We start from the raw sequence: 15942 nt of genomic DNA on the forward strand, positions 1-15942 counted from the left end.
AGAGAGAGAGAGAGAGAGAGAGAGAGATTTTATTATCATTCTTGGAGATCAAATATGACCTATGAGACCAAAGTTACATGTGATGTAGTATGTGTGTGGTTGATGAGTGACTCTCGATGCTCCAAAATTGTGGTGATGAGAGTCACAATGGAGAGCCCACACTGTGGTTGGGGGAGGAAAGTGTGTAGATCTAAGTCATTGCTAAAACTGTGAGGGAAGCAAGTTCGATGTGACCAAAAACTGAGCACTCTAGTAGTGTGTGGTAATCAGACTCTCGAACTTGCAGTGAGCATAATGTGCACAACTGATTTGACTCTTCTCCATTGCCCCAACGCCCTGTCTCGCATTGAAGGGAGTGGGAGCTAAGCAGAACGGCTGCAATAGTGCGTATCGGTGACAAGGGGATATGCTCAAGCATGTAAGGGTGAGTACGGTTTCCTCTTTCAACGAAGAATTTGGTTTTGTAGTTGGGGGCAATATGGGTGGTGTAATATATGAAGTGTGACCCACCGGATTCCTCCCAAGCCATAATACATGGTCGTTGTAGAAAAGCTTCATTCACTTGGGAGTCAATTGAGGCATCATGTGGCAAGGGTAATGCATCCCATCTCCCAAACCACTTCTTTATGTTTCGCATCTATCCTGTGCTTAAGATCTTGCTTTTATGCGTCTTTTGAGCTTTTTTGCTTGCTGCCCATGCATTTGTAGGAAGTTGATGTGAGGGGTTTTGACACATCTTTATCATGTACTCCACAACCCTTTCCATGGCCGTAACCTTAATTGGAAGAGATCTAGACTCAAGAAGTAGGAGCATATATGGTGTTTGTGTCTTAATTTGGAGAGAGTTTGTGTGTGTGTGCACTGTGTGTGTGTGTGAGTGAGAGAGAGAGAGAGAGAGAGAGAGAGAGATAGAGAGATATAGAGAGAGAGAGATTTTTAATCGGCTTGTGAGACAAATATGTAGAAATGTTATATGTCTTCTGATGTCTCAATAATAAAATCAACAAGACTAAAACGCTAAAATTGGAAAGAATTTGGCTGGAATGTAAATTGATTTGATAAATAGAGTGGATGAGATGGAGCTCTATCTCTACGGGCTGAATTCCCAGTATTGTTTGTGCCGGGTATGCAATCATGAAATGCATAAACTGACTAGCTCCATTCTGACTTGAAGGGGGGGGTGGGGGGTTCGTAAATGTTAAGAGTTTATCATATGGGCTGAATTCCCAGTATTGTATGTGCCGGGTATACAATCATGAAATGCATAAGCTCACTAGCTCCATTCTGACAGGAGGGGGAGGGAGGGTTTGTAAATATTAAGAGTTTATCACCTCTTTGGGCGGAGCTGCTAGTGCCCTGGTATCTCCTAGGGGCAGATCTTAGGGAGGAAGGGTTGTCCTTGTGGCTAGGTAGCATATGTGAGGGAGTTCTTTCCGATCTGGTGATGTGTGCCATGTATGCGCAGTCGTACTGCGGCTTCGTGTGTTGAATCGTCAGGGCCAAATCTGGTTTAGCCAGTTTTGCAATCTATAAGGAGGAAGCTTTGCCATTCGTCTTCTATGCATTTATCTTTGGCTGGCAGAGGTTTGATTATAAATCAAGTTCTTTTGGCAACCTGGTTTACCACCTCTTGTTTGACAATGCCCTCCAGTTATGACCCGTCACCTGGTTGCGGCGCTTAGTGCGCAATTTCTTGTGGGGTGGCTCAGATGGTTCTAGAAAAATAACGACCTAGGCTTCACTGGCGAATTGTTATTATGCTTCGCAAGGAGGGAGGTTTGGTACACATTGCTTGCTAAGCTCATAGTTTAAGGTTTGTTTCCTTGGGCCAAGTCTTGGAAGCAATTTTTGGACCATGCCTTATCTTGTGCTGTTTCTTGGTTTGGGTCTATGGACAATGATGGCTCTTGGTTTAAGATGATTCATTTCATTTTTATTGACGACCCTTTGGATATGTGTCACATGTCACCTTTCATGTGCTGCTTGTTGGCTACGCGTTCTGCCGTGATTCCACACACAGCACGATGCTTGGAGGAGTTTGAGAGGCAGCCTTTGACATGGAATGCTTATGTCACAACACGAAGTGTCGGCAGCTTGGTGATAGGACTCACATTGATTGGGCTAGATGGCAGCTTGGTTTGGCAGCATCTCTACATCGTTGGTTTGAGGCTTCTTTGCTAGATATAGCTTTCTTTGCTAGATATGGCTTTCATTGGTAGTGAGTATAGGATCAGTTGTGGGTTGCTACCCGTATATGCTAGAGACGCTATTCCAGCTGATTGAAATGCTACTATTATAGGTCAGACGACACTACCTTCTCATAGAGGGCTGGTGGGCGTTTGTTACCCCCTACAACCGATCGATTGTCGCTTGTCATGGCACTATTATTTTCTCAATTCCTCGGACTAGTTCTCATGGACATAATTTACGGCTAGTCAAGTGGAGGACGTCCTACTGGGCAAAGATACTTTCCTTGCTGTTTCTGATTACGGGAGCTTGCCTCTAGGGCTGTTAGCCTTACTCGCTTTCGGGAACATATTGATTTTTCTGCATTTGTGGTACGAGGAGTTTTCATTAGCTGCTTTCGAGGATAGAAGCCAGGTCCCGAAGTATCATGTCAAAATTGCTTTTTGAGAGCTACTTGCAAAGTTTTGGTTGCCAAACATATCGAGTTAGATAGGTTCTATTTTTGGCATATCATTCATGTGTTCAGTACAAACCTAGACATCTGTGCCATCTATAAAGGTAGCTACCACCCACCACCCCTTCCATAGAGTTTCAAGATCCCATCACTTTTGAGTGGAAAGGGGTGCTACACTTGCAGAGGATCATGGTTAGGGGCAGTCTGAACTAGTGCCTTAGATGTCATCATATGGGGCATCTGGTGAGGGATTGCCCTAGAGGGCGACAATAGAGATAGCCTGGTCGTAGGAGGGGACAACCCTTACAACCACAACAGATCAAGCAGACTTCTGCAGTCGGGCGCAACAACATCATAGAAATCAGAGGGGTGAGAGTTAACAAGAAAAGTGTTCAGAAGCAACACAAATTTGATCAGACACAGAGATATGCAAGTAGATAGAGACATGTATAACCTATCCTTGTTTATTGACGCATAGTGAAAGAGAGGTTGGATGAGGTAGAGCAACCCCCAGACAGACCTCGTGAGGAGAGGTTATCGGATCAGGATAGAGAGGATGTCATAAAGCAGTAGATAGCCTGGTCGTAGGAGGGGACAACCATCACAACCACAACAGATCCAATAGAGTTCTGCATAGTAGCAGGGCCCTGCGCAACAACATGATAGAAATCAGAGGGGTCAGAGTCAACAAGTAGAGTGCTCAGAAGCAAGTTGCAACACAGTGTTGATCAGACATAGAGATATGCAAGTAGACAAAGACATGTATAACCTATCTTTGTTTATAGACGCATAGTGAAACAGAGGTTGGATGAGGCAGAATAACTCCCAGACAGACCTCATGAGGAGAGGTTACCAGATCAGGATCGAGAGGATGTCATAAAGCAGTTAGACAAACAAAGGGCAAGACCACCGGTCGGAGGTAGTTCAGGAGCAACCTGAGGGTGACCAAGTAGGAGAGCTCCATCGTGGAGAAGTACCTTCAAAGATTGTTTCTATTGTGACACGTAGTTGTTTTTTCAGTTTTCAGCCCATAGACATCGTAGACGGGGTAGATTCATGAGAAGGAACCCGGGAGCACGCTGTTCCGGTGTGTAGGTTTGGAATGGAAGGTTCTCTACACAGGGTTCTCTTCCGAGGAGTTGCTTTCCGAGAGTTTCGAGCCTTAAGAGGTGATACCTTTCATGTTTATATTGTTTGATGTATGAGTGTTTGTTTGTAGATGTTCTCCCTTCGTATGAGGGAGTAGGAGCAAAGGAAGACAAGTTCCTATGCATGAGAAATGTGATTTATGAAAACAGAGCTAGATCAGCGCAAAGGGTTCCGTACCCTGAGATTAGGAGTCGATCTGCATACCTGGGAGTTGTCAGCTCTTGAGGCCAGTTCAACAGGCTTTTGATTCCTTGGAGATCTAGTTGCAGGTGCCTCTTACAGTAGACATTATTGGGGGTGAGTATGAGAGTGTGTCTCCTCATTTTGCTGAGGAGTTGATTATCTAGCAGATTTTGCATCACCAACAGATGTCCAGGTATCTGAGTTGTCTGCCCTAGTTCTTTGCGGTTGGTCCATGGAGTTTTCCAGATGTCTCTTTGAGTGGTGGGTCACTAGGTGTTGACATGTTTGTCAAGAAGTTGTCAAGACGCCACATTCTCTTTGGTCCAGAGAGACCCATGATCAGATTTGGAGTGTGGATTTTATAGGAAGATATCTTTTGGACGAGGGAGGTTGTCTATGATACCATACAGGAGCAGACGATGGCTGAGACCATAGCAGCTAAATTACGTGTATTTTATTTTAAGTGTAGTACTCTACGTTTTGAAATGTACTGTATGTACATTTGATAAAAATACGTGTATTTTATTTAAACTGTAGTACTTTGTGCGTTTTGAAATGTACTATATGTACTGTTGATAAAAAACGTGGACCCTTTAAAAAGTCGGGGGCTGGGCCTTTTATTAAAGGGGTCTTTTAAAAAAAGGCCGTGTATGCCAAGCTGGAGTCACATTGAGTTTTGGTGTACTTCAATCTTCACACATTCAATTTTCAATTTTAAGAGTCACATAGCAGCTAAAATATGAGTATTTTATTGAAAGTGTAGTACTCTGCGTTTTGAAATGTACTGTATTTACTAGTGTTAAAAAATGTGGACCCTTCAAAAAGTTGGGGTTTGGACCTTTTATTAAAGGGGCGTTTAAAAAATGGCTTTGTATGCCAAGCTGGAGTAACATTGAGTTTTAATTGTACTTTAATCTTTACACATTCAATTCTTAATCAAATTATGTGCAAAACTAGGTTTTCAAGTGAGTTACCTATACTTAATAAGAAAATATATATTGAGAAGAACCAAAGTGTTTTATTTTTATCCGCAAAAAATACATCTAGTACGTGTATTATACGCCTTGTAACCCGTCCTGTACTGTAGCTGCTATGGTTGAGACCAATTAGTTCATGGATATGAGAGTTAATAGATTTGTTTAAGAGTCAATTTAGTGAGGCCTTGGGGAAGTTGGTTTAGCTAGAGAGATGTGCATCTTATTAGATTTACACCACTGTGCTACTTCACTCAGGTCTAGGGCATACATGTACGGCTAGTATGTCTCCGGGATGGCCACCCACTGCATTGTCCGGCCGCCCACTTCTGGGCCAGCCGCCCACCTTGTATGGGCACCCTACTTTATTTTTCCTTGCTGGGTCGTGGGGGCATCTCATGCATTGCTCGACCTCTCCCTTGGGCACCTATATATGGAGCACGTCTGATTGTATAGACAGGTTCTTCTGTTCTGGTAGCCATGGGGGGCTGATCGCCCCCTCTTCCACACATAGCGTTTTGTGTTGTATACTCTCTCTCTCTCTCTCTCTCTCTCTCTCTCTCTCTCTCTCACGCTTCCGCACACACGCACTCTCACATGGTATTAGCATCGAGCATTCCATGGTCTTGAGACCTGGCGCATTCTCACACGGTATCAACAGCTTCAGCTTGCCATGGTCTGGGACGAGGAGCTTCATCTGTGCTTCTCTCCCAAGGGCTGGATCAACCAGCGTTTCTGCAAAATCTGCCAGCGTTCTAGCCATAGCCAGGCAAGTGAAGGAGTTTTTGGTGCTTCTATCGTGGAGGACTCCACCTTCACCTGCATTTTGGCGTCTACACCTGGCGATCACCCTCCTGGCAGCCAGCGCCAGTCTTTTCAGGCACTACCGTTGCCGGAAAACCCACTCTCTCTACCACTTGCGTCTTCAGCCAGCAATTTGCGTTTATGGCAAATTTGTTTTTTCAGGGCTGAAATGCCTGCGTTTTTGGACAGTAGGGCAGCGTTTTTGCAAGAGAGGGGGACCGCTAGACACACCCACTGACAGAAACTCAGTACGCTGAACTTTGTGTTGACGTATGCTCATGTGTGTGTGCGTGTGGTGTGAGTTGTGTTTGGGAGCATATGTTAGTATGTAGTTCTACACCCACTATTGGGCACTGACGGCGTTAGTGGGGATGTCGTGGTACTTAGTCAATACTATGGATGATGGAGCTGATGGTTATATTGTCTTGTGGTTGACCACCATGAGTCTATACCTTGCACTTTCCTTTAATGGTGAATATGGGCTTATCTTGGATTCATCTAGGTATACACCCACTTGGATCTTGCCTTCTTACCAGGCTTGGCATCCGGTGCTTTGCCGGCGACATTCCTCTTCATTTCCATTAGATTATAGCTATTCCCCACTGCTGTTTTCTCTGTTTTCAGCCTATCAGAGGGTGTGACCTTGATTCACCACCCTCCCCAGACCCTCTGCACCGCGCCGGACCCTATTGGGAGCGTACGAGCACGCTGAAACTCGCTGAACAGCAGCGTTTTCATCACCTTGCAGTTGCGTTTTTGGGTGGACAACAGCCACATGGTTTGATTTTTTTTATAGAGGATGAGGTTACCTCCTGCCAGGACACCATCCGATGGTGGTCCATGCGGTCTCTCAATGACCGTTGCAGTACACGGTAGTTTCGGCATCGGCTTGATCATCTACGGTCGTACGATCCTTGGGAGATCCATTCATTCCAGCCATCATTCGGCGGTTGCACACTCCAGAGGGGGTGATGACCTGCGGTTTGCTATGGACCAGTGTGACATAAAAACGCGTTTCATGCAGATGAAACCCCGAAACCTATGAAACGTTTTGCCGAAACGCATGAAACGGACATGCATTTTTTATGAAACGTTTAAAATTGGGGCTTTTTTTCCATTTTTTGAGGTCTAGCTCCAGTTAACAAATGACTGTGGTCCCTAAAAATTATGGTTTGTGACATTGAATTAAGTTTGAACTTTGTTCAATAGAAGTACTTTGCTAAATGAATCAATGATGCATCAGTTATGATTCATGAAACTAGTGGCTGTGTTTTAACTTTCATCAATACTGAACATCTCTTTGATCGTGCTCGCTTGAAGTGGCTTCTAAGCAGTGAGCACGTCTCTCTCTCTCTCTCTCTCTCTCTCTCTCTCTCTCTCTCTCTTGTGGACATTAAAGTCTAGAGTCATGTGTGCTACATTGTATACATATTTATCATATTTTATTAATATATAATTTAATGTCGTTTATGAAACCCGTTTCATGTTTTTGACGCTATGAAACGAAACGTTTCAAAACCTCGAAACCCCGAAACGATCGAAACCACGAAACGTTTCATGTCACACTGCTATGGACACACCTATGCACTCATTAGAGGAGTTCACACGAGATATGGCCATGCTCATGGCATATGGGATTCCGACATTCCCAGAGAAGACACCACCATCTTAGGTGGACAGACACTTACCACTTGACCTCGACACGTCAGATCACTTGCTTACAATGGAGCATCTACATGGACTTAGGGAGAGGATCTTGGATCTCTTCGTGGATAGGCTCATATCTCTTCGTGGATAGGCTCATTGCTTGGATCTACAGATTGGAGTGGGACTTCGGTGCTTTGGACTCTCTTGGAGAGTTTACCTGCAAGATGCGGGAGATCAGGCATCCTGCGACTACATCCGGTGTCACCTGGAGCTTGGCTTGGATGGTAGTGCAATTGCTCTTCTACACTCTTGATCATTTGGATTGCTACCTTTAGAGTTGCTTACACTCACCCTCTGTAACCTTACAGGAGACTTATCCCCCGACCTGGGCAGTAGGCCACTCCCAGCTCATTCACATTGAGAGCCACACCGAGATGTGGTTTGGTGGCATTGTTGACGCGGATTCTGTTTTGGTTGACACGGGAGGATTGGAGGTAGAAGATACAGGCAAGACGGCGCTGACAGATTGGTCTGGCTTTTCTCTTCTTAGAGAGATTATTCACAGCGCAGATTGCTCAGTTTGGCTTTCCTCCTTCATACAGGGTGATCACGTGGTGCAGATAGCTTGGTCTGACCACACCTCTTCTCAGAGGCCCTTCACAGTGCAGACTGTTGAGTCTGGCTTTTCCCTCATCTTGGATTACCCTACCTACTAACAGGACACCATCCGGTGGTGGTCCGTGCGGTCTGCCGGTGACTGTTGTAGCTTACGGTAGCTTCTACAGTGTAAACTGATTAGTTTGGCTTTCCTTGTTTCAGAGGACGTTTACGGTGCAGATTGCTACATCTGGCCTTCCTGGAGCTTTACACAGCTTAGCCACTTGGCCACACTAGGTTGCAGGTCCATGCATTGAGAGGCTTTCTGAAACCGGCTCGTAGGGCGGTACGCTTTGGCTTTCACCCGAAATTCTTTACTTTACTTTAGACACACAGAGAAACTTCACGAATAAGCCTGTGACTGGAATTCAACACTTCAAGACAAACCACGGCCTGACAACTAGAGTGCTACCAAGCAGACAATGACACCCAATTGGCCCCAAAGACTGGCGCCCCTTTCGGTATTTCTTTATTCTTATTATACTTTAGAAAAACCTGTAAACTTCCACAAGATGTTCCACTTTTATCGGGCTGAAATTCCTCTGCTCCAACCCGATTTCGGCAACATAACCACAATAGAAGTCTCCACGGACAAAATCCCAAGCAAACATAGACTTTCCACAAACTTTAAAGCTCTATGCAAAACCTGGCGAGAAATTGCAGCTCGCTGAATTGCTCTCCGATCCGCGTGCCAAGCACCCAATGCTTTCCCAAGGCTCCCTTGGCAAATGAACGATCCGAACCCTTGCACCTAGCCCTCACCAAGCAGTCCAAACCTGTTCATGCTGTAACTGCAGGTTTTTGACCCAATTTCGCGTGCCAAGCACCCAATGCTTTCCCAAGGCTCCCTTGGCAAATCAACGATCAGAACCCTTGCACCTAGCCCTCACCAAGCCGTCCAAACCTGTTCATGGCTGTAATTGCAGGTTTTTGACCCAATTTCGCCAGCATAACGGCGCAAGTATCTTTGTAGGTCAAAAGTACATGTCAAGGACACTCTCCCTTGTGGTATGGAAGCTTTTCAGTGAGCTGCAGGTCAATTTCAGCATGCTTTAATTTTCTGTTTTGCCACTGTTTGGTGCCTACTGCCCTGTACCCGCATCCCAAGGCCTTCTCGAGGCTCCCCTGGCAATTCCCTGCAGTTTAGGTGCGAAACCCTAAACCTGCAAAAAAACACAGCAGGCTGTAATTCTTTGTTTTGGACCGTTTCGGACGAAGTGAGCACGCCTACGCGTGTCTCAGGTGCTCCCGCACGCAATGAGACTGTTCCCTTGTAAATTGGACGAGTTTTCACGCGAGAAAACTCTCCTTCGCGATGGAACTGTGCGTACCTGAAGGGGATTAGTAATTCGCTAATCCAGTTCTTGTACAAAAGGCTCTTGCCTTGGCAAACGTGCATAAAACCCTCAGAAGTGTACATGGTCATCTGAGAAGCCCAACTAGAGGGGCATTACCATATGTGCAAAGGGGAGAGAGAGATGCACGAGAGCAAATCGTCGCGCTACATAGAGCAAGGGAGAAGGCAAGCTTTCCATTAAAGCTGTGATCACCTGCACCCACTACTCACACATTGTAGCAACCCCCAATGAACAAAAATCAGCCTCCACTCTCAAATTGGACGCTCCCTCTTCATGCAGATATGGCAGATCAGCTTGGAGCCGCCATGTGTCCAGTTTGCCTCTTTTGAGTTAATTCCCTAGTACCCACCAACTTATAAGTGTCGCGAGGGGCCTAAATGACTTTGAACTGAGCCTAGACACCCTTAAACCTTTTACTGCTCGGATTCCAGTGCCGATTAGCCCGACCAACTCGTGGTGACCTGCCCTTCCCGACTGCGGGTGAAACTCTCGGCTGTCGGCCTTTTCACACTGGCCATACAATGTTCGACCATTTGCAACTTCAAAAAGAGGATCCCAAAAATTAAACAAAAATCATCGGAAAGAAACCAACAACTCAAGTTAGCAATTGCCACGTCCTCGTGACACTTCCGATCATTCTCATGACGGTTCCTAGGCTTCCCCATTTTCTCCAGACGGTTGACTACAAACACCACAAATCCTATTGGGCAGGACACTTGCAGGTCTATTGGCAATTCTTTTACGACAAGGAGTTGTTTTCACACTCAGTTCGGGACCTTCACGCATCTTCACCCTGTATCGGCGGAGTACAGCAGTTTGCTACACTGCTCATGACGGCACTTTACCATGGTATCTCACCCCAGATTGCTGCAGACATTGCAACAGACATCTTCATCATTTGCCTCAAATCTTCGGCTTCATGCGGTTTGTTCAACATCCGGTGCATTGTCAGGCCGCCCACTTCTGGACCGATCGTCCACCTTGTATGGGCGCCCTACTATATTTTTCCTTGCTGGGTCGTGGGGGCATCTCATGCACAACTCGATCTCTCCCTTGGGCACCTATATATAGGGCCGGGGGGGTATCCACTCTCAGTCACACACATCTAATTGTATAGACAGGGTCTTCTATTTTGCTAGCCATGGGCGGCTGATCGCCCTCTCTTCCACACATAGTGTTTTGTGTTGTCTACTCTCTCTCTCTCTCTTTCGCTTCCGCACACGTGCACTCACACATCTAGGTACCTTTCTTTGGCTGGCTTTTGTGGTGGATGATGGTTGGATCCCTTTTGCCTCTCTTACAATATGGTTGTACCATAGATCTGCATTCGTTTTTGAGTATAACATCAGGATATGCTAGAGTGGATGTAGATGATTTTGGAGGCACAGCGTAGGGGTTTAAGAGTCCCTTGGCTTTTGTGAGTTGCGAGAGGAGGTTTTCACAGTGGATACTTTATACTTAGCACTGGACACCGGAATTGAAACGGTGAAGATCTAGTTTCACACTTCCACAAAATCCTTTCTTTCTTTCCTTGCGTTAGTGAATGCTTTATGCTTGAATGATGGTTCTTTTTACTTTCCCCTTAAGAGAGGGGATGAGAGAATGCAATAGAGATGTGTAGAGAGAGAGAGAGAGAGAGAGAGAGAGAGAGAGAGAGAGAGAGAGAGAGAGAAAAGAGAAGAGCGACACCCGATGACCAACCCTCTCAAGGGCCCCCCACACAGTTACCGATCTGGTATTTGCTTTAGATTGCGTAAATGGAATGTATACACAATGCAAAACCTCAATGTAGACTCTATTGACTCAAGGGATGATTGTTGCCGCGGTAACTCCTCTGAAAGAGGCACCTCCGGGGCTGATTTGATGCGCCTTGTATCCTCTCGATGTGGGAATGACGGATGACTACCACAGGCTGATTTGCACTCCCGATGTGAGAGGGATGAAGGGCCGAAAACATAGATCTCAACGAGGCCGACGATGGACAGCAATGGAACACTCAATTCCGGCGAGGGAATGGCTGGGGGGAGAGCTCGATGGGCTGCCGAAGTACCGGACCGCATTCAAACATGGCAAGGTTGCAGATCTCACCCTGCACACGACGGCAACGGCTGAAAACTGAAAACACTGGCCTGATCTGCTGGCTGAACCTGGTGCTAGGGCTGAAATCTGAAATCTGAAAACGCTGCTGCTTGGCTGAATTCTGCATAATGTTGGCTGGTCCCCGCTGAAAACGCTGGCTGAATTTGCTCTCTAGCGCTAGACTTCTTCTGCCTTGATTTCAAACGCTAGGCTGTATGCTTCCCTTCATAGGTGAAGATGAGGCCTTATGAATTTAATTAGGCCTGGGTAGGTGAAATGTCCACCAGACTTTTCAACAAATAAATCATAAAATGATTTATTTAAAAATAAGTCCAGGGTCCTGATTTGGGTGAAACTATCGCACATCTGCCCACCCGGGAATCCGATTGACGTGGGGAGTGGCTCGTTGGATTCCTCTAACCTAGAACTACATGCATGTCATGCCAGATGCCCACCGTAGTGTAACAACATCTGTCAAAACGCATGTACAAACCATTTATGCAAGAGGGTTCCAAAACTGGAAAACCTAATCTAATGGACTTGTCCGGACATGCAAGTCCTGCGAACAGGCTCACAAAATTGCCGGTAATCCTCCTAGGATTCTAGAAATCCCTATCTGTGAAGAAGGGGAAAACTGGCTCTAGAAATCGATGAAGCCTGTTCACATAGCACGCAGAGCCATGTGCATGTGACAATTGTGGTTTTCACTACATTGCCCGAAGCAGACATAGCTTTTGGAAGATTTGTGTACGCGTATCATAGCCAAAGAGCTTCATTATCACTTTCTGATTAGAGTATCTTTATCCCTTGATGTATCATGTGGTTTGTTTTGGGATTTTCCTCCATGATCTCATTGTATAACTTTCAACGTTTTCCCCATATCTCTTCATACTTACCTATGGTTGGTTTTATGTAATGCAAATGGTTAGAAGTCCGACTTTAGAGAGAGAGAGAGAGAGAGAGAGAGAGAGAGAGAGAGAGAGAGAGAGAGAGGTTTGCATAAGGTTGGTGCAATCATTTAACTATATTTTGAATGCAGCACCATTGTCGAAGATGTGGCGGGATCTTTTGTGGGAGTTGCACCCAACAAAGGGTGAATCTCCGAGGACAAGGAGATGGGCCTGTTCGTGTTTGTGATGCATGCAAGAAATTGGAAGATGCTGCAAGATTCGAATTGCGGTCTGGATATCGGCACAAAGTTTCTAAAGGTTTGCATTTCTTGTTTGAGTAACATCCTTTGCGCATAGCCATGAAGATGAAAATTGGAACAGAAAAATAACCTTTCAAGTGGGGACCTGACATAGTTTTGTATCTTCACACACACACACACACACACACACACACACACACACACGTCTCTATCCATATGCATATGCACTTTCCTTTGAAGGTGAACGGGGGCTTGTTTTGAATTCTTCTACATATAATATATTTAGATTCGGCATATACCAACTTACCAAGTAGGGTGGATGTGAAAAGCGCATATTTAAGCAAGCATAATGCTAAAAAAAGCGAGAGACAAAAAACAATGGAAGTGCGATTCAACCCCCTAAATTCTCTCTCTCTCTCTCTCTCTCTCTCTCTCTCCCCCCCCCGCCCCCCGCCACACACGCACTTACTTTCTAAACCCTCAATGGAAAAATACTCTCTTGTGGAGATTCACACACAAGACACTCTCTCAAAGCATTTTCACTTCTGTTAAGAAACATGCGCTTACATAAAGTGCTGACCTAAAAAGTATTGTAAGAGTCTTCTCCCACTTTAAGCATACATGGCATTACCTCACTCATGTAGCATTGAGAAAAGAAAAGGGAGGAGGACCCATGCCTTGTAATCATGTCATCTTCCCTAAAACAACTAAACAGGTAAGCCACACACTTCTTGCTCCCCCCCCCCCCCCCCTTTCCCAAAAAACAAAAAAAACACTTCAAGAAAAACTCCCACAAGATGGAACGCCAAGTTATAATATCGCAAGAGAGAGGTCGACTATGTAAGAGCGATACCTAGGGACACACCTCAAGGCTTTTCTAGCATTTGCTGGGACCCTACCCATACCTCGAGGACTACTCGTCCACACCTCTAGAAGCAACCTGCACAAGTAGCTACTACCTTGGAAGTAAGGAGCAAGATGGAAAGAGAATAGCAAATGGTTGGAGAATTTGCCCCCTTTAGGAGGTGCGTTGGGGAAGTTGGTTTGGTCATAGAAATGTTCATCTAGGTACCTTTCCTTGGCTTTTGTGATGGCGGACAAATGGGTCCCTTCTTCCTCTCTTACAGTTTGGTTGTGTTTGGAGTACTACTTTGGAGACACAACACAGGGTTTCTTTAGTCCCTAGGCTTCCATGATCTGCCACAAGAGGTTTCTTACAACCATAGTTACAGGGAATGGCTATTTCTAGGTCCCCGTTCCCTGTTCCCATCCCAATTTCCCATTACGGATCCCCGTTCCGTGTTTCAAACTTGAGTATCTGAAACGAATGGCATTTCATGAATGTTGCCATTCCGCGTTCCCCGTTCTGGGTAACTATGCTTACAACGGATAATTTATATCATTTTGGTACCTAGCACTAGTCTTTATGGTTTTGCTACAATGCCAGAGGTGGAGAGAGCTTTTGGCAGATTTTTGTAGCTTCCTACGGCCTAGTAAAGCTTCACCATTCATGAATGAGTCTCATATCCTTTTATGTATCGTATGGTTGTATGGGTATTTTTCTACATGATCTCATTGTATATCTTTCAGGATTTTTCACATATTTCTTGCATATGGACCTTTCGTTGATTCATGTAATGGAGAGAGAGAGAGAGAGAGAGAGAGAGAGAGAGAGAGAGAGAGACCTCGCACTGCTCCCTCGCGTTGCTGCCAACACCATATGCCCCTGCCCCGCTGCGGTGCTGCAGCCTGCTGCCCCCGCCATGCACCCTTGCCCTGCCATGGCCTGTTACCCTGCTTCCTACGGCCTGTTCCCCCTTCCCTCTGCTAAGGCCAGATCCCCTTGCCGCTCCTAGCTTCGTGACACCTTCGCTGCCGTTGCCCTCTGCACAGATCTGGTTCGTGGCCACCTCCCCCATCCTTTCCATCTCCCTACCCAATTTTGAAGCTGCTGCTCTACTTTCCTCAACATGGAACCTGTCGAGATAGCTGTCTTTGCCTGGAGAAGGCTGCTTGTGAAACCTTGCCTCCCACGCTAGCTCTCCTCCTGTTGTAGACTCCCTGGCAATTGTTCGGGCGTCTCTCCCTATGTTGATCATGCTGGTTCATCGGTGCCCTACATGTTTCGGGTTTGGTTTCTTTATTCCTCTTTTGTTGCTTCTTCATCTTTCATTGGTGGTTGTTTGTTCTTGCTTTTGTTCTCGTGTGGGTGTGTGTGTCCCTTTAAATACTTGCTTTTGGGGGTGTGGGTGAGTGTGCGTGCGAGTGTGTGTGTGTGGAAGCTTGCCTTAAGAGTTTGTGTGGGTGTCTGTATGTGTGCTCCTTTGTTGTCCTGTGAGGGCTTGATTTCGGGTGTTCGTGAAAGCTTGTCCTTTGATACTGGGGTCGAAAATCCACCTTTCAGGCTGGTAGTAAACCAAAGAAGTGTGTTGGCTTTGAGGATGATCCCAATCCATCATTGTCCTCTTCTGATAGTTCTAAGAGTTCCTCTTCCTTTGACTCAAGTGATGAGAGTTGAAAAGACAGGAAGCGGAGAAAACAACAAAGGCAAGAAGAAGGCAAAGAAGAGTAGATCCCACAAGAAAGCTCGGAAGCATTTTGACAGTTTGGATGAGGACTCCTCGTCCTCTGAGAGTTCAGATTCAGATGAGTTGATGCCAATCATTACGACTATCTTGAGGATAAGGGCAAGAAGGCCAAGGATTTTAAGGAGGGGAGGCAGGCTTTAAGGTTTGATACGTTTTCAGGCTTCGAGGATACTCACAGGGCCCTCGCTTTTATCTAGCAGTTTGACATTGCCTTATCGGGAGGGTGTTACTCTGAGCACTCCAAGGTATGAAGAGCGGCGTCATATCTCAAAGGGAGTGCCCAGACGTGGCGGTCTACCCTACTATTACGCAGGGAAGCACCGACTAAGTGGTTGCAATTGAAGCGAGTTTTCACCTCTTCGTGGCTCATTGGGGAATACGAACAAGATGTGATCACCGCTCGGAATCATCTGAGGATGACCAAGGACGACACATTGGATACTTACTATCAGAGATTTTGGGATACATTTCTACCTGTTTCTATCTTTAAGAAGATAACCCTCAAGCAACAAGTTGAGCGGTTCTGCTGTGGACTCCGCAAAGAGATACAGAGTTATTGTTTGCAAAAGAAGTTTGAGTCCATGCAACGGCTCGTGGGACATGCCAAACAGGGTTTTGCTATGCATATTAGGCACACTTCCCTACCCTACAGACAAACTTGTGGCAATTAGGATTGGACAAGAACCGACCAACGATAGCAGGAAGAAGGGAA

General features: G+C 45.8%; 1 protein-coding gene across 3 annotated transcripts in view; it reads left to right on the forward strand.

The window, feature by feature from the left end:
- Positions 1-15942, forward strand: part of LOC147458943 (phosphoinositide binding protein) — a 28455-nt gene that overhangs the window by 597 nt on the left and 11916 nt on the right. For 2 of the 3 annotated variants that reach the window (XM_086510359.1, XM_086510360.1), the window contains exon 2: positions 12532-12700. The exons of the other annotated variant lie outside the window; for it this stretch is intronic. In XM_086510359.1, the coding sequence (XP_086366485.1) occupies positions 12532-12700 (169 nt within the window). The remainder of the gene's footprint in view (positions 1-12531; positions 12701-15942) is intronic. 3 annotated transcript variants of the gene reach the window in all.

The sequence above is a fragment of the Adiantum capillus-veneris genome, chromosome 4 (genome assembly GCF_014529385.1).
Source record: "Adiantum capillus-veneris isolate H3 chromosome 4, ASM1452938v2, whole genome shotgun sequence".
NCBI lineage: Eukaryota > Viridiplantae > Streptophyta > Polypodiopsida > Polypodiales > Pteridaceae > Adiantum > Adiantum capillus-veneris.